At 38.4% G+C, this 27,495-nt stretch overlaps 1 protein-coding gene across 4 annotated transcripts in view; it reads right to left on the bottom strand.

Annotated features, from left to right (window-relative positions):
- Positions 1 to 120: 120 nt before the first annotated feature.
- col21a1 (collagen, type XXI, alpha 1) overlaps positions 121 to 27,495 on the bottom strand; it is a 41,810-nt gene continuing 14,435 nt past the window's right edge. For 3 of the 4 annotated variants that reach the window (XM_027165917.2, XM_027165918.2, XM_027165919.2), the window contains 14 exons: positions 26,100 to 26,153; positions 21,848 to 21,892; positions 16,472 to 16,525; positions 16,333 to 16,386; positions 15,881 to 15,934; positions 15,711 to 15,782; positions 12,479 to 12,514; positions 9,495 to 9,539; positions 8,553 to 8,585; positions 7,988 to 8,134; positions 3,284 to 3,338; positions 2,383 to 2,583; positions 1,557 to 1,634; positions 121 to 1,240 (listed from right to left, as the gene is read on the bottom strand). In XM_027165917.2, coding sequence (XP_027021718.2) covers positions 1,053 to 1,240; positions 1,557 to 1,634; positions 2,383 to 2,583; positions 3,284 to 3,338; positions 7,988 to 8,134; positions 8,553 to 8,585; positions 9,495 to 9,539; positions 12,479 to 12,514; positions 15,711 to 15,782; positions 15,881 to 15,934; positions 16,333 to 16,386; positions 16,472 to 16,525; positions 21,848 to 21,892; positions 26,100 to 26,153 — 1,116 coding nt within the window. In that variant the 3' untranslated portion in view covers positions 121 to 1,052. Of the gene's footprint in view, positions 1,241 to 1,556; positions 1,635 to 2,382; positions 2,584 to 3,283; positions 3,339 to 7,987; positions 8,135 to 8,552; positions 8,586 to 9,494; positions 9,540 to 12,478; positions 12,515 to 15,710; positions 15,783 to 15,880; positions 15,935 to 16,332; positions 16,387 to 16,471; positions 16,526 to 21,847; positions 21,893 to 26,099; positions 26,154 to 27,495 lie in introns of those variants that run through there. The other variant, XM_027165920.2, reaches the window with a different exon arrangement.

Genomic DNA, 27,495 nt, shown 5'->3' with positions numbered 1-27,495 from the left:
TATGGGATACTGGATTTTATGTTGTCTTATATATAACAATATACTATTATATGATTAGAACATTTTTATTATTATTATTATTATTAGCTATAGATGTTACCAAATAACTGACAGAGAAGGTAACAAAAATGAGTTTTAATTCATATTATCAACAGTGAATTAGAAGTCACAAAAACACAGAAAAACATCAAACAAAAACACTTTCAAAAATCATTAAAACCTTTTAAAAGAACAATGGAAACAGTCATTTACTGTCTTATCTGTTAAAAAGGCATTTAGAAAAAAACAAAACTTCATGATGCCTCTCAGCAAAACAGCTGCTTTATACAAAGCTCACATTGTAATACACAATAATAATAATAATAATAATAATAATAATAATAATAATAATAATAATAATAATAATAATAGACATGGGGCATTCATTTATCTCCCCTGACAGAAAGCAAAATAAGGCAAAAACAGATTAGCAAAAAGGTTCAGTTTTCAGCATGCAGGCTTATGGTTTACATTTAAGCTATGGATGGAAAAAGGGTCAAAATGCTGGAAATGTACAGAATGCTGACTAACTACTGTGCAGATAACATGAAAATATTAAGTACTGTTTAAAAAAAATCAATCCTACTGGATGGATGAATAGCAACATACAAACACTGGAGGGTGCTAGAGAGTCAGGAAATGAATCAGGAAGTAGCTCTACATGTTCACTTGAAGGTCTGGAAGCATTGAAGCGCTGCAGACACTTGATGCTACTGTTTGTCTGATGTGTCTCACGCTATATAAAAGTAACTTTGAGTTGCAAGTCTGATTGCATACTTAAGGTTTTGTGAGAGAAAATGAATAGGGACAGTCGGTGGTGTTTGGAAGCCATGCCATGATCCATACACCCAGGGATGCATTTCATTATTTACACAATTAGAGGTACTTAAGGTCTCCATGCCTTAGACACCCTTCAAAATACGATCGTCCTGAGTTTGTAAAGGTTGTCTGTTAACTTTTCTCTCATTCTCTGAGCACCATATCCAGACTGGACTTTTTCATCCAGCATCATTTCAATAGTTTGGCCCTTTAACAAAAGGGTCCCTTCTTAAAACTGCACTATAACACATGGATGGATGACACACACCTGGTGGCCCAGGTTCTCCTGGATATCCTCTCTTTCCACCTTCCCCATCACGCCCAGGCGAGCCGGATGTGCCCGGATGACCAGGTTTTCCGATACCTGGGGGACCCGCTGGACCTTGAAAGTGAGAAAACATTTTTTAATACAATTCAATGCCATGATATTTTTCAATTCTAGTTAATATAGCATATCGCATAGTAAAAGCATCGGTGATCTAAACTGAATAAAGTTTTAAGCTATTTATTTAGCTTTTTTCATTGGAAGAGAAAGCAGTCCTTGTAATGTGTCCACATGGTCTAATGTAATTTACAGTTGTATTAATTTCTTTCCAGTTTATGCTTTAAGCAAAATTCGTACATACTAAACAAATAAAGATTATTTTAAACTACTATTTTAGTAAAATATAAAAATTTTCATCATATGTCATCAGCACCTGGTGGACCTTGTTGACCTGGGTCTCCAATTCCTGATCGTCCTTGATTTCCTTTTTCACCCTTTTCTCCTGGATCACCTGTAAAACCCCCCCCAAAAAAACTTATCAGGGGCAATAAACCATTGGTCAATACAGGCTTGTGCAATATATTTTTGCATGTAATGTAAAATGTCTTTATCTCAGAATATATTCACAATTATTTTGAGGTAAACCAAATGATTATTAGAATTATTATTAGTAGTAATAGTAGTATTTCCAGTTGCTATCACAATGTCACAAATACCTGCTTAACCTATGAATTAAAGGCTAAGCTTTGACACTAGCGGAGAGACATTTTCCCAGGACCACCAGTAAGCTACAGTTGGGCCCTTGACCAAGATTCTTAACCTTCAACTGTTCCAGGGTCATCGTACAATGTCTCAACTTGCAATGTTACCCCAGCTTCCTTTCTATCAGTAAACTGAGTGTTGGCCTGGGAAAACCCTTCACGTTGTCAAATTTGGATATTTTCTACTATATTTAGTTCTTAAAACATTCCTGAACTGAAACTTATGTCTTATTTGGAACATACATTTGGAACATTGACTACTGCTGGAAAAAACAACAACACAGATGCCAAATGAAGAACGTCTTTAGAGTTTAAACTGGGGAATGAATTATCATTTTGATTTTCAGCCTCATCAAAATGTCTCGGTTCCATCACATATTTAAAAACAAGCTTTATCAATGTCTCTTTACATGGCTGATACTCTGATACTCATGACTGATCCTCTGATTAATTAATGAGTTCATGTTTGTTTTGTCTTCCTTGGCCAAGCCTTGTTACCTTTCATGCCAGGAATACCAGGCCGTCCAGGTAAACCTCGATGTCCCTGCAATCCGTGTGATCCTGGTGCTCCAGGAAAACCTCTGGAACCCTGGAGACCTATTGGCCCTGCTGGCCCAGGAGGTCCCATCCTTGTGTGGCAGTGTGTGCAACTTCTCTGTTGACTTTGTTGGTTATTAAGAAGAAGTGAGGGAATCTCTGCTGCAAATCAAAGAATTGTCTGCCATCAGGAAAGGCAAATGAAACCAGAACTAACAGTTACATTCGATTTTTTTCTGGTGTTCATACTTAGCAGGTGACAACTAGCTCATGAGACGTATACTGTTGTCACTTGTGTGTGTGTGTGCTATACATGTAAATGCATCAAAAAGCATTCATAGCAACTAATTGCATTCAAGCCAGTTGTGTGTTTTGTCACTTCACGGCGTTACACCTAATTTGTACATCACGTCAGATTGACATTGTGTCAATGTGCCATGCATGTAAAGAGATGTATGGGCTCTTGTTGGACTACAAGTGTCTAGAAACCTTTGCACCCCATGTGAAAAAATGCAAATTTAGTGTTTACAATCCAACCGTTATTCCAAGGATATGCCATACATACCTACCAGTAACACACACAGCTTTGTGATTAGTAGCTTAAAGATATGAAGCCACACCAAAGCATGTTTTCCAATTTTCATAAGATTTTTTATGTTCACTATAAATCATAACACATACAGTACAAGTCTCGTGGTTTTAGGTACAGGTCTGATTTGAACTGTTGGAATAAAATTCTGAAATAAAATGTATGCCAGCTTAAAAATATCAGCTTAAAATCTACCACATGCTATTTTGATAACATTATCATGAAAAGGACAAGGAATGTATCTGAATGGTTCATGTTATCATGAATACTCACATCGAAGGACCTCTCTGCATATCTGCTGAATGCGTTCCTCGGACATTTCTCTCCCCTACAGGAATATAGTTTATTAAAAAAAAAAAAAAAACTTAAGAAACTAATCACTTTTAGAAATTCCTGAAAAAGACATATCATGCTATTAGTCTTTTTACACAAATTTTATGAATTGTTCTGTACATGTCATAATATTAGCCACTATTTTTTATGATCATGGATAAAATGGATCCTTGGAGCCTTGGCATATGGTAATGCTCGATCTTAGGACAAGATGGGTCTGAATAAAACGCTTCCCTGTGGATTGTGAAAGTTTCCCCTGCTGTTGTCCTGCTCCACCTAATCAAAGCAAATGCTTTCATTTATGCACAGAAAACAACAACTGACCTACACCAAGCAAATTCAGCCTTCATCTAGTATTACGTGCACCTTTAATTATACTGATTATAGGTCATCGGTAGTCAGAGTACAAGCCTAGTCCGAGTACAATGCTAGTGGGATCAAGTCTAGGGCTCAAAGGTTACTAAATATGGATCCAGATATATGCGTGCTTCTTATTGGCTGACAGTCGGACTTGTACTATTCCCATTAACCAATTCCCAAATGTATATATAATAGTTAGTCCTCTTGAAGTCAGCATCTATTCTTAAGTGTCCATGATGAAAGGTCATCCATGTAGCAAAAGAGTCTGTTCACAACCTGGTTTCTTTGTGTGACTTGCACAAGGGCCCTTCCTCCTTCCTTTTTGGACCCAGATGTAGCCATGGCTAAAGGCTGTAAATGCCCTTTGATGGATTTGTTTACATATCTTTGTAGACCGGATGCTTTGTTCTCTATATCTAGACTTGCTGCAAGTGTGAATCATTGTATAATTACTATTTCCTCCCAGATGTGCAAGTCAAAGCAGTCCCTGTATCATGTGCAGGGTGGCAGACGATCATGGCAGAGTCTAAGTCTTTCTCCTCTGTGACCCGATAAAGCTCAAATGTTAATTTAATGTGAACCCTGTGCAGACATTTGGTAAACTTCTTGACACTTGGTGAACACTGACATTGGTTTTCACCCAGTGAACATTTTGGATCTGTGGATCCTGAGTACTGTGAAAAACCTTTAATGGTGTTCAGAACCAAAGGCATTTCCTTTTTATTTTAACTACAGCATGCGAGTTTCATCTTGTTATATGGTAGCATTAATTAGTAGCATTAAAGGCAGGGTCTCCGATTTTTGAGAAATGCTTCAGAAAACTGAGTCGGGCCGAATAATAAACGAAAATCAAAACAAAAATCAAAACAAACATGTAGCCAATGAGCAGAAAGGGGCGGGGCTTGTCAATATGCGGTGGAGAGAGTGTTCAGTGCGCATGTGTGACATTAGCAGAAAACGGTTTTAACATTGACATGGCGGATAAAAACAAAGGAAGAAAGCGAGGAAAGGCTTACGATAAGGCAAGAAGTAGGACGTGTTAATATAGGATCAGCTTTCCAGCACTGGAGAGAACTGAAGGAGCGGGAAGTTGGCCTCATATTCACAGATTGGAATTTCCCGAGTCAATAACTCCTGAGCTAAACGCTGTTACTACACAAATAACACCTCTTTTCTATCTTAGTAATGTAGCGAGGCAGCTACAACCAAGTTTTGTGTAGTAACAGCGTTTAGCTCAGGAGTTATTGTCTCGGGAAACTCAACTTTACTTAAGACGCCGAGGCGCTTTTTTCCTTCTCGATAGGTGAGTAACGTTGGTTTTGCTTTGTTACACAGAACTAATATATGCCTTTGTCCTTTGCATGATTATGCTTGTGTGTCATTTTTACTTGTTTGTTTATCTGCAATCGTATTGTTCTTCCCTTCAGCTATGATAGACACATTTCTTTCCATTAGTTCTCTGGGTCAAGTATGTATGTGTGGGCGGAGCTATAATACAGGGGTGGGACCCATTTGGGTTAGGGGCGTGTTTATTTTGGTGATTTTATATGTCAGCGTTGGTTTTCAAAAATCGGAGACCCCACCTTTAACCTATTGTGTAGTGTACAAAAGTGCTTTGAAATCTCTATCAATGAATATTAATATTGATTACATTAATACTGAATCTCTAGGTCGCAGACTAAGGATAACATCAGTCTAAAACTCTTTTGGGAGGATTTTTTTAAAATATATGTAAATAAACTGGGGAAAGTGCTAGTTTTTTTAGAAGAGTAACCTTTAGTAGGTTTGACCCGTGGTTTAAATACAGTTAGTGACACTGTTCGCGGTCTAGTCCTTACTACCACCAATGTGCCAGAACAGACAAAAGTCTTGATTTATCTTTACCCTTGTACCCTGAATGATGGTGGGACCAGTCAAGCATTGCTAGATCTGAGGGAACGTGATGCAGTGCAAGGAGTGATAAAAAGCTTTGAGGTTAAAGGGTGCTGGTCCATTTTTGGCTTTGTTTTCAATCTGATGCATGTAGCTACCAGAAGCCAGTACCAGAAGGGTGACATTTTAATGGTTACATATTAAGCAACCCCAGGCTACGACAGCACAGCACAATTAATGCACCTGGCTGTCAAGAATCTAATCTAATCTAATCCTACGACTTTGGACCTACGTAAATCTACGTTTATTTGGATCTAAAAAAGAAATCATCTTTGCAAAGAATCTACAATAGCTACAAAGTCTCAGGATGCCTTGACATTCCAAGAGCCTTTTGGACAGTTTTAATATCTGATGTCATGGACAAGATTTGGCTTTGGCTTGATGCTTTCACCACAGTGGACTGTCCCAAAAATAGAACCTCATCTGTCAAGAGATGACACATGAATGGCTTAAGCATTAGCCATGAAACCATGTGTTCTCAGACAACCTCTAGATTTCTCATCAACTGTCATCAACAACAAGTTTATTTAATGTTAATGAATCTGAAATAATGCAGGATCTTGAATATTCAGGATCTTGAACATTTTCTTTTTTTATTTTAAATTGTTCAAAATGTTAAAACATTGTTTATTTTATGGTAGATTGGTTTAATGTAACTTTTTTGTCAAACTTTTTTGACTCCACTGTATATGTAATGAATAACATAGCCGAATCTGCCGAAAGGCTGCTGCTGCTGATGCTGCCAAAAACTCATGAATAATTCAGAAGAAAAAGTGGGATCTTCTTCTCTTATTCCTTAGTCAGGCCATCAAAAGCAGATGTGAAAATCTCTTGATGTCCTCAGGCTTCAGGCATAATAATGGCAGCCTTTCTGTTTGCATTTGATCAGAATTCACTTCATCAGAATGTTTGCAGTTATAGAAAATTTCTGGGTGTTCCACCCTTGGGTGTTGTGGTTCGGTCTGTAGGCAGGTTTATGCCAACAGGAAATGCACAAACAAACAAAGAGGCGCTTTTGTTCCAGTTTCAACAAGGGCTCTCACACATGCGCTTCTCATATGCAATTTATTGGTTGTTGAGAATATCAGAAGTCAGCTGTTCTTCTAGTTAGAAACTGGCCAGTGTGACCAGACAACGGGTCTACTGCAAACTCAGTTAAGGATTCCTTCTGTTGACAAAGCTCACAGTTTGAAGCAGGCTGTAAATCATCAGGTCTTGTCTCTATGAAAGCTGCCCTGAAAATATTTCATAACCCTCTCTGATATGCTCTGGGGCAGAACAAATAAAATGGAGAACAGGCCATTTTTCCGTCTCTCGTGCAATCGGTCCGCCCTCAAATCACTAGTTGAATGCTGCCCCTGGGTCATTCTTTCAAAGAGAACAAAAGAAGTTCAGCCTGGTCATCCTTCCCCTTAAAGATGGCAAGAAGCCTTAGCTCCTGCAGCATACTGTTTTGTATAGTGATAAACTGAGAGGGACCCTGGAATTCAGTAGGGTAGTGGTCCAATTGTAGGAGTCTGCTAATCTAAGTAAGGAATCATGCCGTGTGGGGGCTGATTCTCATTGTTTTGTCAGCAAACTGATGGCTCTGGGGAAGGCTCTTCCAAATTCCATTTTGTGACACTGAGGTGAGAGCATGCTGTCAGAGCTTGTAAAGAGATTACTGGAGTTACCTCATGAATGCAGTGTTGGCTGGAATAGGTAAGGTGGTTGACACTTTATTTGAAAGATCAGATTTGATCGTGTTTTTTTGGGGGTTTTTTTGACTAGTGGATCTATTTGGATTACATTTACATTTACAGTATTTAGCAGACGCCCTTATCCAGAGCGACTTACATTTTTATACAACTGAGCAATTGAGGGTTAAGGGCCTTGCTCAGGGGCCTGGTAGACATAGGAATCGACATATGACCTGGTGGACATACGAATCAAACTCACAACCTTCTGATTGGTAGCCCAACACCTTAACCACTAGGCTACCACATCCCCCACATGTTGGTGGAGGATGTTGGTGGTCATTGATCAATGTTGGTGCGCACCTGTTTGATTAGCTGTCCACAGTTAGCTGCTTTATTTACTGCAGGCATGGCATCTTGTGGAAGAATGTGGATGATGGTCTTTGTTAGAAACATCTAGTTAAGACTATTTGATAGTACTGAACCGTTGCAAGTTGTACGACCTGAGCTAGAAGAGGTTCTATACAGTAGTTCACTGTACACCCACATAGAACAGAGAACTTCATTCTTATTTCCTAGCAGTGTTACTATTACTTTCCTCATTACACAACATTAATGCAATATTATTGCTCTAAATGTTTGCTTGAAGCACTTCAGAAATATATGTAATACTTACAGGTCGTCCTGCAGGTCCAGGTAGTCCAGGTTGTCCGGTGTCCCCGCTGTGTCCTCTGGAACCAGGAGAACCTGGCTGTCCTGTTTGCCCTGGCTGTCCTTGATGGCCTATTTGTCCCCTCTGGCCAGGCTCTCCTGTTGTCCCTTTCTGACATGCACACAAGCACAGCCTCAGCAAAATAAAATAGTCTGAAAGTTTACAAAAGGTCATCAGACATTGCTCGTCTTTTAAGATTTTTTTAGATTTTTATTTACTCAGACCTACAGTATAAAGCATGTTGTATCACCTTATACCCAAGAAACAGCATAGTTGAAGGCCTGTAGGTCCGGGATAGTGCTAACTATGCACAATGAGATATGTTTTATTTGTAAGTATGTTTTAGAACGATTCAAATGAACTATGAGCCAAACGACTTTTTCTTCTTTTTCCTAGCTAGAATCTGGCATTAATATATGAACTGGAAAAAAAATTGGATATGATTCTTTATTATATAATGTCTACTGAAAAATATAATGAACTATGTTTAAAAGTCATTTTTTTTATGTGCATACAAATATGAACTCACCTCTCCTTTTTGTCCTGTCAGCCCAGTTAAACCCTGGTCAAGAATAAAGGTGTAAGTCAGAAGTCATGTAGCCAAGAACCATAAGCAGCGCCAGTGTTTGCTTTGCTGCATCTCTGGTTACAATGAGCTATTATAAGTCATTATATGACATATCAAACTTTTCTTGAATCCACCTGCTTTACTTACATCAAACCAATTGGGCTTTAGAACTTTTCTCACAATTTAACATCAGACTAGCTACATTTACTGAAAAGCCCAAGGCTAAGGGCTATAACTTCTTTATATAAGGGCTATAACTCCCTTCTTAGGACCCAGCCCTCTAATTACCAGTAATTACCAGACTGGTAATGTTCTTGTTACTGGAATCTGGGAGTACTTTGGTTGTGATATTATCAGTAATTAACAAATTAATACGTATATTCACAACCAAGGTTTTCTCATGGCTCATGTCACATTTGTTGATGGAAGTATACTAGTGAAGCCATCACATACTGATAATGTTCATGTTTTATTATAAGAATTATATTTTTATAGCTCTAGCTGTGACCTACACAGAAACGCTCAACTTCATTTGTACAACTCTTCACTCACACTGTAATTTTGGCACATCCGTTTTTAATGCTGCTACAATTTGCTGAACTCCATACTGGTGCGCTGCTTTGTGTACACTATTGTATCATAGTGTACTGTCTTATGCTGTTTGCACAAGATTGCATGTGTACATTTTATTTAATAAATTCATAGTTTTGTGATGTTTTAGGAAGCACCGTGGTCCTGAAGGAATGTTGTTTCATTTCGCTGTGTGCTCCATCAGCTATATACTGTATGGTTGAAATGACAATAAAAGCTACTTGACTTGACTTAACCACATAAAAGCAGAACATTCCACATATAAAAGAGTAGGCATTAAGAACAAGCATAGGTGTGAAATATCAAGCTTACATTTTGACCGGAATTTCCTGCATCTCCTTTGTCACCTTTCAGCCCCTGTAAGGAAAGAATATTTCAAATGATAACTACCATCTATAACTTCTACTTCTTCTCCTTCTTTTGGCTTTCCCCGTTACCTCCACCTTTAACTCCAATGTCTGACCTACAGCACATCTCACTGCTGTCATACTCCTCTCATACATATCCTGAACTACTCTTATTCAATTCAATTCAAGTTTATTTGTATAGCGCTTTTTACAATAGACATTGTCTCAAAGCAGCTTTACAGAACATAAACACAGAGCAGAAGGTAAACATAATTAATGATAAAGGAAATAACGAATAATAAAAGAAATAAGAATTAACAGAATAAAAATTCTAGATTATTATTAGATGTATATAGTTCACAGTGTGTATGTATTTATTCCCCTATGAGCAAGTCTGAGGTGACTCAGGCAGCAGTGGCAAGGAAAAACTGCCTTAAATTGGTAAAGGAAGAAACCTTGAGAGGAACCGGACTCAAGGGGGAACCCATCCTCATATGGGTGACACTGGGGGTGTGATTGTAATATACAGTCAGTTAAATGTTGTATTGGTGTGAGGTTCAAGGACTTCTGATCTCCTGAGTACCACAGAGTCTAACTGGAGATGTCTCAGGATTCTTAGAGTCGGCCTCGGCTCAGTGGACGTCCAAAGGCTTCGTCCCACAGAGGCGTACTTCTTTACATACTTCTCTGCCGCTCCTGACATCCTCATACATTACCATAGCTCCTCTCTCGGCACCCTGTCATACGCTTGCCCTAAATCCACAAAGATGCAGTGCAGCTCCTTCTGACCATCTCTGTACTTCTTTCTGGGCCATACTGCTGCTCACAGATATCCACTTCCTTTTATAGCCTAGCTTCCACTTCCCATAGCTTTATTGTGTGGCTCATCAACGTTATACCTCTGTAGTTGCTACAACTCTTCACATCACCCTTGTTCTTAAAGATATATAGCTGCGGGACGTGGTAACTCAGTGGTTAAGGTGTTCGACTACTGATCGGATGGTCATTGGTTCGAATCTCAGGTCCACCAAGCTGCCACTCCTGGGCCCCTGAGCAAGGCCCTTAACCCTCAATTGCTCAGGTGTATAAACTGAAATAAAACTGTAAGTCACTCTGGATAAGAGTGTCTGCTAAATGCTGTAAATGTAAATGTATAACACTTCTTCTCCATTCCTCAGGCATCTTCTCACTCTAAAATAATGTTGAACAATCTAGATGGAAACTCCACTGCTATCTCTTCTAGACACTTCCACACCTCCACAGGTATGTCATCTGGACCAACATCCTTTCCACTTGTGATTCTCCTCAGAGCCTAACTCATCTCATCCTTTCTAAACTTTCCTATTTCTTGCTCTAAAATATTCACCTCCTCCCCCTTCTTTCCCTCTCTTTTTTCTTTTTCTTCAGCTCCTCAAAATACTCCTTCCATTTTTTCTGCACACTCTCCTCGCCTGTCAGTACCTTTCCAATTCTATCTTTAATCACCAATTCTATCTTTAATGACATGTTGTACATCCTTCCCATCTCTATCTCTCTGTCTCACTAATCTGCACAAGTCCTTTTCACCCTCCCTCGTGTCTAACCTGGCATAAAACTCACTGTATGCTTTCTGTTGTACATCACTCTTCACTCTGCGCTGCGATTCCTTGGATCCGGTTTACTTTCTTCTGTCCTTTCTACATCCCACTTCTATTTAGCGAGCCTCATCCTCTGAGTGCTGTCCTGTACTTCCTTGTTCCCTCACCGTGTTTCCTTAATTTCTTTTCTCCTTCCGGATGACACACCTATAGCCCTCCTACCTGTCTCCCTGATCACTTCTTCTATAGTTTCCCAGTCATCTGGAAGCTCTTCCTGACCACCCAAAGCCTGTATCGGCTTCTGTCTGAATTTCTCACGACATTCTTCATTTTTTTCAACTTCTACCATTTGGTCTTCTTTTTTATCTTTCCTCTCCTTTTCTTCCTGACCACCAGAGACATCCTACACATCACCAACCGATGCTGTCTGGCTACACTCTCTCCTGCCACCACTTTGCAGTCACTAATCTCTCTCAGATTGCCTCGTCTACATAGAATGTAGGCTACCTGCATACTCCTACCTCCATTCTTATATGTGATTCTATGTTCCACTCTCTTCTGCAAACAAGTGTTAACTACAGCCATTTCTATCCACTTAGCAAAGTCCACTAGTCCACAATCTGTCCTTCTAGCTTCCTTTCCTTAATACCAAACCTGCATATCACCTCCTCATCACCTCTGTTCCCTCACCAACATGCCTGTTGACGTCTGCTCCAATCACTACACTCTCCCATCAGGGAATACTCTCTATCACCTCATCACTCCAGAATTTCCCCTTCTCCCCTAACTTTCATCCTACTTGTGGAGCATAACCACTGGTGACATTTAAACATTACACCTTCAATCTCTAACTTTAAACTTATTACCCTGTTTGACCCTCTTTTCACCTCTAAAACATCCCTCACAAACTCATCCTTCAGTATCACTCCGATCCCTTTTCCTCTTCCTATCCTCAACATAATAAAACAGTTTATATCCTCCTCCAGTACTACGTACTTTCCACCTGGTCTCCTGCACACACAGTATATCTACCTTCCTTCTCTTCATCATGTCTGCCAGCTCTCTACCTTCTCCTGTTATTGTAGCAAAGTTAAGAGTCCCTATTCTTAGACCTATACTCCTGCCTTACATCTTCTCTCTCTGCCTACAATCCCTTCTCCCTCCTTTCCTTCCTTGAACAACAGTAGCCCAATTTCCGTGAATGGAATTCACATTGACGACACGCGTCTTTAAATCTGTCACTTTTCACGCCAAATGTCCTCAAAGTCAGTTTGGTATTGAATTTCAAAACACAAAAAAATTCAGAGAATGTGTAATTGCACAGACAGTTTGTAGAAAAAAATACATAATAAATTTAAACCGGTACACATACCTCTACCCCTTTTGCACCTTGGGCTCCTATTTCCCCCTGGCAAAAGAAAAAGAAAGTTGCTAAGAAGATAAGGATAGCATGAGCTAGTGAATAAGGGTAACATTCTCACATTCAACATAATCGCATTCTGACAATGCAATCGATCGCAACTCTCTCGTGTTATGTTTAACTTAAAGGAAAATGAACTTGCTCACTGTAAAACATAACCTTCAGAAGTAACCAGGGTGGCTTAATGTTGACTTATTTTGTGTGCAAATTTGGTATTGATTAAAATGTGCATGTAATTATAACTTAACTCTAAATATGGCCGAATGCTCATGAAGAGCTAGTCACTGAGACTTTTGCAGTATCGACTTTGTTGACATTTATGATATGTTGATGGGTAAGATGGGCACTCGGATGTTTCACAGACCCGTGGAGAACAACTTTGAGAACAACAGCTGATCTGTACAAAATAATCCTTTTGTAAAATGTGCAACAACAAAAAAAAACCTGTATTTTATTTATTTATTTTTTTTGTGGTTGACTGCAGCTCTTATAACATTAAAATTAGCACATGTCACAGAAACCCTGTTGATTGTGCTGTATTTCCTCATAAGATGAGAGGAAACCTTCCTAAATCCTGTAGCTGGCAATTATGTGCATTGTGTGGGGTTGCCAGATCCCCATGTAAACCCAAAACCGGTAACTGGCAGAATTTTAAAATCTCAGTTTCTTCGAACAGGAAATTTTACCAAGGTCCTGAATTGGCATTGAATTATTATGGATTTTGTTTGAAATAATAATAATAATAATAAAAAAACTATTAATGTATTAAAAAGCCGCATCTGGCAACACAGTTGCTGCTAATTTACACCTGTGTATGGCAGGTGAGCAGTCACGTGCGTCGCTTATTTAATGTTTTCTAAGCATTTTTTTTTTAAAACAAAAAAAGGTACATTTGTCACTGAACGTGAACGCAAAAATGCATTGTTTGAAAACACATTTTACAATATTTATACTCCGTCCTTTCTTAAGTGAATGTGTATAAAGTTTGTAGTTCATATAGTTCATATGGCCCACGAGCGCCATTTTAACTGGAAAGTCAACCTTATAAGTCGCTACGCTACGCTGTTATACTATGCTACGCTATGTTACGCTATGTTATGTTATTCTATGCTACGTTATACTATGCTATGCTACGTTACATTTACCAATGGAAAAGGACGAAATGGTAGCTGTTCTTAAAGGTGTTTACTTGTATTATTATTGATCATGTGTTAGGTCCATATGTGTTTGTGTTGTGTCGTGAATTTGAAAACGATCTGTTACTGTTACCTCCCCGGTCAGTTCTAGCCACTTAAAAAGAAACAAGGGGAGAAATCAGGTCAGTCTGACGTCGTAATGATTGAGCTCATTACTATTCATGAGCTCTCCCACTTGAGACCGCGCCCCCAGAATTCGTGTAGCTCAGTGAGTTTTCTATACAGCAAGGATGGCTGAACGTCAACGGGCTTGTGAAGAAGCCATTCTGCCCAATTCAAGGTGATTGTAAATAAAGTTCCTCTAGCCTAGGCTACTTATTGCGCTGGTGGAATGAATAGTCATGCTCTCATATCCTAGCGGTTAGCCAATCGGAGCCAAGCAGCATAGCTCATTTGAATATTCATGAGAACTGGCGCAAATCGAGCTGAGTCTTCCTGCTGGCTTTCTATACCACACGAATGGCTTGAAACAAGGTAACCAAGGCATTTTTTCCACAAAAAATGTTAGTCCATGGTAAACTTCAAACATTACCACAAAAGTAATGAGATACGTGTGGCAGGGCACATTTAATAAAGCGGCTCTTCTACAGATTTATACCCAACAATTGTTACTTACAAGTTCGTTTAATTTTACGGCTTTATGACGTCAGTGCCGTTAAGACTTTAGTTGTTATAGTTGATATGCTGACATTTGTTCTAAGAAATTGTCGAAGAATTGGTAAGTAAACTGTCAGGGTTTGTTTTTGTGAAATGTTTGTGTTTACTATAAAGTAAACAACGCAAGTTTTGGAAAAAAAAACAAATTATTTTTAAACATTTGTGTACTTTGTTAATGATTTTGCAGAGGCCACAAATCTGTGACGAGCTTCTCTATTTAAAATGTGCTCTTAGTTTATATCTGTTTGTTTATATCTGAGGTAACTTCCAGAATGTTCTGTAGTTAATGAAATTATACACAATATAGACATGATTTGTTTAACATTAATTCCCTATAGCATTAACTCATTAAATAAAGTGACACTAGGACATGTCAACTTGCAGTATGTTGTCACACTAATGCACAAAATGACAGCGTACTTTAGGATTAATAATAAAGATAACAATCAACCTCATTGACCTGGGGTTTAAATCGAGGGTTCGAGGAAGTGGGAGTCTTGAGCACTTCAGTTCTGTGAGCACTGAGACATTCGCACCTCTTTTCCCAACGATTGCTATGGTCTGTACGGAAGCATTCACTTGAGGAAAAAAATAAATGTATTTGCTCAGTTTTTCTGAATTAACGAGTTAATTATCTCAGAATTATGAGATAATTTTTCATAAAAAAAAATGTAATTGTTCTGTTTTTCTGAATTAATGAGCCCTCAAAATCCTGCCAGGAGCTCTATTTTAGGTTTATTGCATGGAAGTAAACATGTCCCACCTTTCAAGTTTAAGGGATCTCGTTAATTCAGAAAAACAGAGCAAAATAATTTTTTTCATGAAGATTATTCTCATAATTCTGAGATAATTAACTCATTAATTCATAAAAACAGAGCGAAAAAAATGTTTTTCAAAAAAAAATTCTCAATTTTGAGATAATTAAGTCGTTATTTCAGAAAAACAGAGCAAAAAACTTTTTATTCATGAAAAATTCTCATAATTCTGAGATAATTAACTCGTTAATTCAGAAAAACAGAGTAGATTTTTTTTCCTCAAGTGAATGCAATACGCTTCCGTAGGTCTGTACTTTTAATTGTGTAAAGCTTTAATTCACAGCTTGAACATATTAAAGATACGGTTTAAATGTCATGACGTGAATGTAAAATTCAACAGGAGGAGTCCAGTGCTAGCAGTTCCATTAACAGAGCAAAATAAACTGATTCATTATGTTCCTGCTTAATACCTAAGCATAACCACTGCATGATCAATGCATCCCTGATTAAAATGAAACTATATTTAGATATTCACAAGAATATTTGAAAGTCATATTCCTGTGTAGTTATTCATACCTTAGATCCCTTTACACCAGGCATTCCAGGATATCCCGTCTCTCCTGGGTTCCCTGCTTGTCCGGGTTGGCCCTTAATTCATTTTTAAGAAAAACAATTTCCTTATTGTTTTACTTGTATAAAGATCCTTCAAAGCTACGATGTTATTAATGTATTAAGTAGTGTTTTACCTGCTGACCAGGTAGCCCTGCTTGACCCGGCACTCCGTTGTCTCCTTTGCTGCCCTAATGTTGAAATGAATGAGTAGACGGTATGTGAATAAACAATAAGTAAGAGTGAACTAAAGGTTGTCGGAATTGTCTTGAACTAAAGGTTGTCGGAACAGGTTGCTGCCTAATATTAACGTTCCTGAATCCTAGAACTGTTGTCTGGTCAGTACATAACACTAGCTTGAGCCCCTACATTCTCATTCCTGCAGTAAGACTCTGTAGATTTACTCTATAAAGTGATTGTGTATAATAGGAAGTATAATCTATATTTCAATGAACTCATAATCGAGACGGATGAATTGAATAGGGCTTTGGCTGAATTATTGTTGTAAAAAAAAAAAAAAGGCAAGTTCTTCCGAATATTGCAGCAATTACACAGTGTGTAATATGAGATTTAAAACATGTGATATAACCTTAGGTCCAGGTATTCCAGGTGAACCAGGTATTCCAGGCAAACCCATCTCGCCCTGTAAAAAGACACCCTTAGTTTACGTTTTTGGAGGAGGTTAAAGGACTCTTATAAGCCCATGAAACTCTGGTGTAGTCACTTACGTTGTCCCCCGAGCTGCCCTTTGCTCCCTTTGCTCCAGGTAATCCTGCCTCCCCCTAAACAATAAAATGCAAATACAATGCACACGAATTTGATGCACTGTTTTACTTTATAGGTTTAACATCCATAGTGTGCAAATTGAAATGTTTATATTTCATCACTGGTCACTTTACTGTATTAGCACCTGTTAATTCACACACATTCCAAATTATATAAGTTATATAATATATAGCAAATGCGTGAAAATGTACATATATACAGTATGGTCAAGAGGGTTACTTGATGTTCACATCAAATATCAGAATGTGAGAGAAAAATGTCTGATCTCAGTGACTTTTACCGTACACAAAAACTCGACAAGTTAAAAGTTCAGGCTGTGTTTTTAAATCTTCATTTGTCCCATTTCAGTAAAGCTGTTTTTTGTTCTGACATAATTGCAACATATAATGGCTGCAGATTTGCGAACTGTGCAATCTTTCGTCGTACCACAGGATCTGGTGGCCAACAGAATACACTGAACTCTGTCATGTTTATGAAACAAGTTTAAGATGTTTCGTGACGTTCTCATGCTGGAAGTAGCTATTCTAAAACGGGTGAACTGTGACTATACAGGTGTGCATGTGCTCAGCAACAATTCTCCTAAAGACACACTGTGGCATTCAAACCAAGGCTTGATTTGTATTAAGAGGTCCAATATGTGTGTAAAGTAAACCACACCACCAGCAGCCTGAACGGCTGATGCAAGGCAGGCTGGGTCTAATGGATTCATGCTGTTGATGCCAAATTCTTACCCCATCATCTGCATGTTGCAACAGAAAATGAGATTTATTTTGAATTTTCTTTTCTAATCTTAAACTGCCCAATTGATTCCTGTTCTTGGCTGATGGCAGTGAAACCTGATGCTGTCTTTTTGTTTTTACATCCCATCCAAGTTTTGACGGCGCCTGTAGCTTTTCTGCTCACCATGCATGTACCATGGACCATTCTCATTAAGAAGATATTTCTGCCTGCTAAACTGTGGCTTCCATGGATTATTATTTTTTGTAAACTTTAGAAAATCACATTAGATCAGCAGTTCTGAATACTCAAACCAGCTTGCTTGGCACCAACGACCCTGCCACATTCAAAATCCAGATGCTCCCATTTTTGTAATGATTTCTATCTGCATGAGTTTATGCATGGTGTTGCTGTTGCCAACTAATTGATTAATTGGATTATTTCATGAAATGTCAGGTGTTTTACTGTAATTCTGTCTTGTATAAAAATTCATAACGTTTGTTTCTACAATCCCTTTGGTGTAAATTAATATTTTTACATCATAGTGGTTGATCCCCCTACTAGATCCCCTACAGTAGGTGTTTCAAACATACTGTTATAGGAGAGAACCTACCTGATAAAAAGGAGATAAAAGTAGTAATTCTGCCAGTAAAATTATATACTGTAAGAATCTGTGTTAGTCTGGAGGAAGATAAGTGAGTTGAAGAAAAAAAGAAAACAAGCTACTTTCAAATTGCGGTATGATGTATTGTTTTACTAGCAAGTTAAATATATTTACATGTAATCCCTATGAGGCGATTTCCTAAATAGCTCTATTGCATTGTGGAAAAAATGTTGAAATGTTTATGGTGGGGCATTAAAGTAAAACCATCATTTGGTTGTGAATTGCAGCCTGTTCATCTTTTTTTTTCTAGTACAATTTGCACATTCACGATTGACCTTTCAGGTTATTCCTAATTAACTCATTTAAGAGGAGTAGTTCATGTTATAGGCCTGCTTAACTGTTTTATTTATTTATTTGACACGTCTGATCGACAGTTTTAATAGAACAATAATTATGGGAGTGATATGAGTACTTGGAGATGCAGTCTTTGTTGCGGCTCACCAGAAACCGAGCATCAACGGCACAGCTATTCATAAAGTTTATTTCCTAAAAGGAAAATGGAAATATCACACTGGTGATAAGGACTCTGGCTTCAGCTACGCATCCATCACTGCACAGTTTTTCAATGCAGACAAGGACCAAATTGCATGTAAGATTTGCCATGTCAGTAAGGTATATAGGATTAAAGCACAACCAGTTCCAGGGTGTACTGTATGTCATGTTAAGTGCTGAGGACCAGAGATTACTTTAACTCCTCTGCTACACACAGATTATTCTATTTCACATAAAAGCAATGCACATATACTGTATGAACCTAAGAACTACTAACAGTCTACTCACATGCAAATGAACACGTGGACACCAAACATTATACAGATACTTCAGAGGGAAATACAATCAAGACAATTGGCCAGCTAAAGCCAGACAGTGTAAAGCTTCTAAAAATTGCATCTGCTATGCCAAATTGTCACTCATGCAAGAAGACGCCTGCACAGCAGACTCCTGGCAAAGACTCATCCCTCAGCAAATAGCACAGCCTACGAACAAAGGTTTATCGGAAAGTCATCAGTTATCTTGCACATGATCAGCTGAGAAAGGTTCAGCAGGAGTGTTTGCCATCAACCGTGGCGCACACCCACAAAATGTTCTCCGAGCATATAGAATATGTTCCTCACAAAGTTAGACATACTGTGTGAATGTTATAATCACCCAACATTGATTGTCATGACCTCAGTGATGCAATAAGTTTCTCCCAGCTTGACCTCACTGCCAGTTACCAGCAACCTCAGATCAACCATTACAGCATTCTCCATTTTTCTCAATTTAGACAATTTAAATGTTAGCTTCTCTTCTGTTGCTAACATACTCCTGAATTTCCCAAGTTCAACAATGTCTGGTGTCCCAAGATGCTTTCAAAGCTTTGTTTCAATGGCTGAAAGACAATAGTCTGACTCAACAGAAAAGTGAGTTAAATAAAAAAAACCCACACATCTTGAGTTTCTTGGCTTCATTTCCTCAACAGATGAGATTTCAGCTGGCATAAGAAGTCAAGCAGCAATCCCAAGGATCTGCATAAAACCAGAAGCCTTGTACTGCACTGTGATTCATAGAACACATTTCTACCTTCAGTGCACCTCACTGACACCTGTTGAAACATGTTGGATGGCTGGATTGATGGTACTGTCGTGTCATGTCTTCAATCCAAAGTAAAACACAAAATTGGATTCTAGTCCTATAGGCCATCCATTCCCAGGCAGACACATATCATCGCGCAAGCTTTACACTCAGTGATGTATTGAAAAATGCTACTCCTAGACAGAACACAAATTTCTAGTCACACACCGAAGTTGTGAACTCTTACATTTGTACTTGAATGAACCTCATATGTATTCCCCCATTTGACAACAAGCCACTTGACCTGCTCTGGAATAATCCTTAGTCAAAGCTACCACTCAGGATTGAAAAAGGGGAGTATGGACTTCAACCATGCTTCATTTTGTATTTCAGGAAGGGAGCTGACAACCTGGATGAAGACAAAGGCCTCAAAGTTTGCCAAAGGATACGGCATCCTTGTCGCACAGGATGCTACACCCAAGGCCGTGACGTGACGAGACTTAAAGATACAGATATTCTCAGACACAAGTCTGTGACCATATCCAGAAGAACAGTCGTAACACTATCGAAGAAGGTACAATGCTTGCTGACACTTTCATGGTTTACAAACAATTTATAGTTAGCATAATGTTTTTTAACAGTGTTTTAATTCCAGGTTCTAGGATGGCCTTCTCCACTACAATATGCCCAGGAAAGCCATCAAGACAAAAGGAAGTCTATAGACTGGACTGCTTGGAGAAAAGGTAAGCTCCAAACATAAAGCATCAAGCAAAGATGCTTGTTAAGCTCTATCTACTGTAGAATGTCAGGCCAACCCAACTTCCCTGAACAAACCATTTAAGATGTCTTCAGGACAACTTGTCACAACATTGTCTAAAGTTGCTTCCATTCAGGTGAATATCTGTTAGTCATCATAGATGAATTCTTTGTCTTTCTCAAACCATTCCTGAACAATTGTTGCAGTGTTGCAGGTGCTCTATGGTGCCATTCTGATGCTCATATGCCCATTCTAGTCCCTTTCATTGGTGTGGAGGGGTCAGTATAGGCATTCTGACCAGTCTGCGTGGCTAGGCAGCCCCGTAACTAACAAACTGCAATTCACTGTCGTAACCAGCATTAATGTTTTTAGTCATTTGTGCTACAGTAACACTTCCGTGTTCTCAGACAATGTGGGCTAGCCTGCGCTACCCAAGTCAAGAAGCATCAGTGAGCCTTGGGCACCCATGACCCTGTTCCTAGTTAACTGTCTGTCTTTGCTTAGACCACTTTTGGTAGGTACTGACCACTGCATATAGAACACTACTCAAGACCTGTCATTTTCCAGATGCCCGAAACTAGTCGTCTAGCCATTACAATTTGGTCCTTGTCAGAGTTGCTAAGATGCGTACGCTTGCCCATTTTTTTTCCGCTTCCAATACATCTATGAGAACTGACCGTTCACTTGCTGCATAATATGTCCCACCCCATAATAGTTGCCCTTGTAAAGAGATCAAATCAATCTCATTCTCTTTTGTTGTTAGTGGTTGTAATGTTATGACAATTCAGTGCATATTTCTGGGGGGAATTTACTGGTCAGTTTACTGGTCAATTTACAAAAAAATAAAGGTGGCATGATCCATATCCCTACATGTACCTCTGTACGTTACATATTAGGATGGGACTAAAATACCAAAGATATTGTGATTATCGTATTAAATAGAATCTTACATTTGTTATATTTTTGTTAAAAGCTGAGCATAAGGTGCAAGAAAAGGTTGCACATGATGCAAAAAAAATGCATTTTAAAAACTTTTGTAAAAAAAAAAAGGCAGAGGTGAGGAAATCATCCAGTTGTATCCTGTGACTAACCCTCAGTAGCCATCAGTTTAGCCAATCACTTCAGTGTGGTCACAGGTACAAACAACAGCACAATGGTTCATAGTCATTCTTGTTGTTGTTGTTGAGTAATTAACGGTCCTCGCTTTAGCGTGATATCCAGTACAAAAAAGGGGGGGGGGGTCTAGTAATAAAATGGGGAAATTGGGTGTTGACGTGAATATAGTGTGCTTGTTAAATGCAGCAGATAAACATTCATTCCCAACTATTGACAGTAAAACAAGTTACGTATGAAATATTACACCATCTGTTATGGTTCATAGACACCACTGCAGGTTTGCTTGTTAGTTTCCTCTGTAAAAGTTGAGCTCTGTCGGCCCAGTGGCAGGGAAGGAATGTGTGATGTGGACTGGACAAGCTTACAAACGGCATCTGGTGGAATTGAATACAGCTCCAGTGTGAGAATGAATTATGTATGTGTGTACATATAAATGGTTATTTCAGCGATGCAGTCATACTGTAGTATTTCAAACATACGTCAAAGATAAAGTCAAGCATCAAAACTGACCTTTAAAGCCCTTGGACCTTCAGCTCCAGGCATTCCTGGCAGTCCCTGAAAACAGTAACAGATTATTTTAAGCCATAGTTTGACTATTAAACTAGTAGTTTGTGTTTGTGTTCATAATCTATTAAGTTGCAATAACACAAATGATATCATGCAATTTTAAAGGACAGATACTATTGTCAGTGTGTGTAGCAGATCTACGTTGTCATCCGATCATACTGTACATTAGGATAGTGTAGGGATTTCCTTTCCCTTTAATGCCACAAACATGCATGGTTTCTGGAAGGAACTTTTCCTCTGGCTGACACAATTAATCACATGAAATTTGCTCCTGCAGCTTTGCCAGTCAGAGAAAGTAATAGGTTTAACAGGATGTTGTTTTAATGCTAATGCCAACATAAAACAGGATGAATGTCCACCACAAATGACTAGTCAGAAGCCCCAGGGAACGTGTAGAAAGACAACTAATCAAAAAGATTGCTCCGGAGACATGGACGACTTCTGTAATTCGTATCAAAACGAATGTTTAAATCTGAAGAGTCTCGAGGAATAAACATGACTGGTAACTTTAAAAGATGTCTATCGTTTATCTTGAGTCCCGGATAGTTTAATATAATTCTGTAGTCTAATAGTAAGAGTTAATTTAGTATTATGAAAAACACTAAATGTGTTATGTTGCACTTATATTTGTAAAATGCATGAACAGAAGGGCACATCACATACATGTAAAGTTACTAAAACGCTTCTAAATAATGTTATGCCATGAAATCTGATCTTGGCACAATAAGTTGTTTTAGGATTTTGAAGTATTCCCAAGCAACCCATGCTTCCTGTGACACCAGTGCATGCCCCATATCTGTTGGAAACATTTCCCTCACAAAACTTTCACATAAAACCATGAATTGTTTATGATTGATTACGTTCCCCAATGCCCGTGTCAGCTATTTTATTTATCTAGGAACATCTCTTCACGGTTTCCACTTAAAGTATCGAACAATCTTGAAAATGTGTAGATTATAGAACTTGTAAATATAGAAAATATAGAACTTTTCTTGTCATTAGAGCTTTATATGGGCATTTAGGAGAGGGGAGTTGACCTCAGGGTGTTCTATGCTAATTCATGTGATTTGACGTGCTATTTGATTATCAGTCTTCCACAGTTGGTTATATGGGTTTAAATATTGCTAAATAGTGTTTCATTGAGCTGACACTGTAAGCGTAAGCGTATGTTCTGACCACTTTATGTCTGGGGGGGAAAAATGAGCTGCTACGCTGTTTTGGCTGCTCTGATGTACTTTGGGTGTACTTTTTCTAAAAAACGATTTGTGGTAATCGGGGAACAAAGGTGACGCGTCTTGTGTTGAGAAAATGATCGGAATAAAATCCTTCTCTAAAGTAAGAAGCTGCATTTAATTGTATTCCAAAATATTTATTTTATGTTAACTTTGAATTTTACTATAGGTGTTTATTATTCTTTTTTTTTTATTTTTTATTAAGAAGTAGTCCTGTTAATGATATCCTGAGGGGCTTTAATCGGGAGAAACAATAAAGCCAGTGTTCAGTGAATTTAGAGGAAAGTAAACAAACACTTTATAATTTAGTGCATCCAACAAAGCCACCTTGAAATTACTCTCTGCTATATTTTCCATGATAAGCTAAAGCAGATGTTTGGTCTGGATTTGCTCTACAGGGATTAGGAAATGAACATGGAAACATGTTGCAAAATAAAGTACTTTCCATTTCTTCAAGGGCATACGAAACAAGAGAGCGAACAATACTTCGGAGGAAAACTCGATGTGGTGGGTTATTTGTGTTAATGAGTTTATGCATGGATGTTGGAGACAGCATTTTAGTTAATGATTAGAAACCTATTTTATAAAAGACATGTCTCATAAATCATGTAAATACGCAAAAGTTCAACAAGATGAGCAAAAAAGGAGGACTCTTTCTTTCATTAGCAGACAATTAACATCTAATGAAGACCCCTTTCGATAAGAACAACATTATTGACTCTGTACCTGTAATGTTAACCTAATACTGTACCTGTGACACTTGTGTAGAGATACTGAGTACAGCATCAGCACATAACACTGTAAGCCTCTTTACCGTATATCGTAAGGTTTACAATAGACCTGTCAACTTAAATTACTCTTGGTTGCTCTGCTGTTGTTCCACCCGCCCTCTCTTGCCTGTACCGAGTTCTGGAATAAATATTTGCACATTCATGCTTAAACTTCTGACTTGTGTATTTAGATATAACCAGCCAGTAGCTGCATAACCGAGCCACTGTACTCATTATCGAACATGGATTTCTTTCTATTAGCTGAATTTAGGCTTAGTGATTAATAGTTAATCACTGATTTAATGATGGTTAGTTAATTTTTAGAAGAACCCTTCGAAACTTTCTTTCCTGTATGATGTTAAAAACAGTGAGGCCTTTTACTTCCAGATAAGGTTTGAAGTAATGAGTACGGATTTGCTTAGGCTGTCTGAGAAATGGTATCGTGCAGTGGGGAAGTGGAAACCTTTTATATACTTTTAATTTTATTTTAATTTTCCTTAATGTCTTTGGTGAATTTGGATCTCAAAGACATGAAGCTGAAATTATGACCCATGATTTTTACAGGGTCTTTTTATATGCTATTGGCAAATGTGCATATTTAATGATGTTCCACCCTAATGAATACACCCAATCTTACACCCTAATGAATAGCTAGTCTGAGGAACAAATAAGTACCATCCGGTCCTGCAGGAACCATTCAAGGTCAGCAGACTACTTAACAAACTTGGGAGATAAGATTTTGAAAGAAAAAAAAAAACAGATTCAGCCTCCGGGTCATTCCGGAGTCATCTGGCTATAGATACAAGCTTCTTGCCAGAGCATGCAAATCCCTACATCTCTCATATGAGGAGGTTCCAGTAACCTCATGTGTAGCTTAGAATTAGGATATTATTTTGAAATGGGACAGGGATCACAGAGGGCTTTTAGGGCCCCTGGTAGTTTTTTTTTATGCAAGCAGTAATACATTATTGGTCCCATTCTAGAGAGATGCCATTGTTTGTGCTCAGTCTTCAACTGGCCATTTAGCCCAATGACTCGGACTTTGCTCTGGATGAAGGTGCCAAATAAAAAAAACAGTGCAAATAAACAAATTTCATGTCATGTGGCATCATTTTCATCAGCTTTTTCAGCAATAAACCAGTCAAACACTAGAGAGGGAACAGCGGGACTCTGCAAGAATGTGTATTCCTTTTATTCTCACAACAGCTACAGTATTATTTCCTGTTTCTAATAGAAAAATACTTAACTCAGATTTTTTCACATGATGTGTTCTCAGCTAAGTAAAAAATTATGCAACAGCTGCTGCATGAAAGCTGTCTTAAAATGCTTGCACTATAGCAACCCCTGAACTTACAGGTGCCATTCAGTGTTTGTATTGTACAATTCAACCCTATTTCCCCAGGACGGCTGCTACAGCTTGGTCCGTGCTCCTTCCCCAGACACTACCAAAACTGGTGGAGTTGAAAGTAGAAAAAACCTCGCAGGTTACGACATCCTCATGCTCGTCTTATATGAGGCAAGACGAATGACAACCAGGCACAAAGCTGTTCAGACTGAGGGGCTTGGGCCAGATTCATGCGATTCTGCTGTACAGTAATTGTTTTAGGTGCCATTGCATTGTTTTCTATCTCTTTAATGCTTTCCTTTAGTTTTTCCATGAGTCCCAGCAGGTCATGTACAGTACTAATAGTGTTCACATGGGTAAAATGAGTCCATACTACAGAGTCCTGTGGAGTCAAGTAGAGTGCTTGTAATGTCAGAAGAAAAGAGCACTAAAGTAGAAACTGATCAAATGCTCGAGAGGAATGCAATTACCAACTTTAATATTGTTTTGCTAAGACTGTTTATACATTTGAGAAACATTCATATTGCATAATTGTTATTTTTGAATGGCAAAAAAGGGTTTCCACACGTTTAAATCACTGAAACTTCAGAGCATACACACAACTGTTATTCTCTAACTGACTTTGAGCCATGGGACTTCTGTATTTATTTCAGGTGCTAAATTAAACAATTTGCGAGGATTCTAAATCTCACTTGTATTAGGAAAACTGTCAAGTAGAAACGATGTGTCTTTTGGCTTGTTGTAGGTCCTGTTACTAGGATATTATGTCCTGATCTTTTTTTTAAGTAAACTGAAGACCATTTCAAATATTTTTTTGTTGCATGGGAAATATTTTAGAATATACTTACAGGATGTCCTTGTCTTCCATCTAGACCAGGAATCCCAGGAGCTCCTGTGTCACCCTTAAAAAAAGAAGAAAAAAAAAGAGAGGGATATAATGAACATCGTCTGTTCTAGAACTGCAACGAAGAAAGAGCAGTGCCAATTCTTTTGTTTTTTGTTATACACTGAAGACATTTGTGTTTGAGATGACATAATGGATCAGAATTTCCACATTTACATCAAGACGTGTTACACGGCTTTCATTCCACTGTTTCCTTTGAACACACCCACTTTTCAAAATTTGACTGGTGATTGACAGGTCGACTGGTGATGTACTTGTTGCCCCAGTGTGCCCTGTTGGTTAACATCATGACCAAGGACATATAAGAGGTGTACAACCGAACATTTCTTCACAAGTCTGAAGACCACCTATAAAGTATGTCTGATGAATGCTCCTTGTTACTATTGTCTCTCCTAAATTCAGCAATTTGTTCTTTATGGGTCTGTGTGTGTGGTGCAGTTGTTCTACCTCATTCATCTCCATGTACCACACAATTACAGCTTATCATCCAGTTGATTCACTTGCAAAATGACAGATATTCAAAGGCATACTTTCATACCTTGAACAGTCATGGCCACAAATGGAGGATGAAAGGAACCCAAAGAAAATGGTACTAAGATCTACTACTGCTAATGTAGCCATCCTCTATATGGAATGCTCCTGAAATAGATGGTTTCCACAATCATGTGGGAGAGGTACTGCTTAGATAGAGCCTTTCCATGAGTGTGATAAGGAAAACAGACCACTGAATGGATATATGTAGCTTCCTGTCCAGCTTCGAATCAAACAGAGGAGGATGGAATACGTGAATACGCTGTTGACTTTTCAGCAAGGCACTAATTGAATGTTTTTTCTTTATTGCACACTTCTGAGTAAACTCTGCGTGAGCTTTTCCCGTAAATCAAAACCGGAGCCGTAGCATGTGCAGTAGACATTGGAACTGCCTCTCGCCGATTAAATGCGATGCCAATTACCAAATAGGATTACTGTCATCCTAATCACTGTGTAACAAGCCGAATGGAATATTTTTGTAGAAAACGTAGGGTAAAGTAGTTAGAAAGCTAGAGAAGTTGACAGGCATGTATTAACTGAAAGAGATCCGGTAAAGCTTTGAAACTCGTGTCCCTGATTTATAATGTAGACAGTGTCCTATATCGATGCTAAGCTAAGAAAAATAAAAAAAATTAAAATCTCCCCTCTTGAAAATGCCTTTAGTTAGATAGCAAAATTCTAAATTAAGAAGGAAATTCTGAGAGATGAATGAATGAGAGATGCTATATTCAATTTACAAAACTAATGTAGTAAATTTCATGGAAACTGGCCTTGGCAAAGAAAGCCAGTGATCCATGCTCTCGAATTAT

Source organism: Tachysurus fulvidraco, chromosome 4 (genome assembly GCF_022655615.1).
Source record: "Tachysurus fulvidraco isolate hzauxx_2018 chromosome 4, HZAU_PFXX_2.0, whole genome shotgun sequence".
NCBI classification, from domain to species: Eukaryota; Metazoa; Chordata; class Actinopteri; order Siluriformes; family Bagridae; genus Tachysurus; species Tachysurus fulvidraco.
Note: the sequence above shows the minus strand (reverse complement) of the source record. Positions and strands in the feature narration are given on the sequence as shown.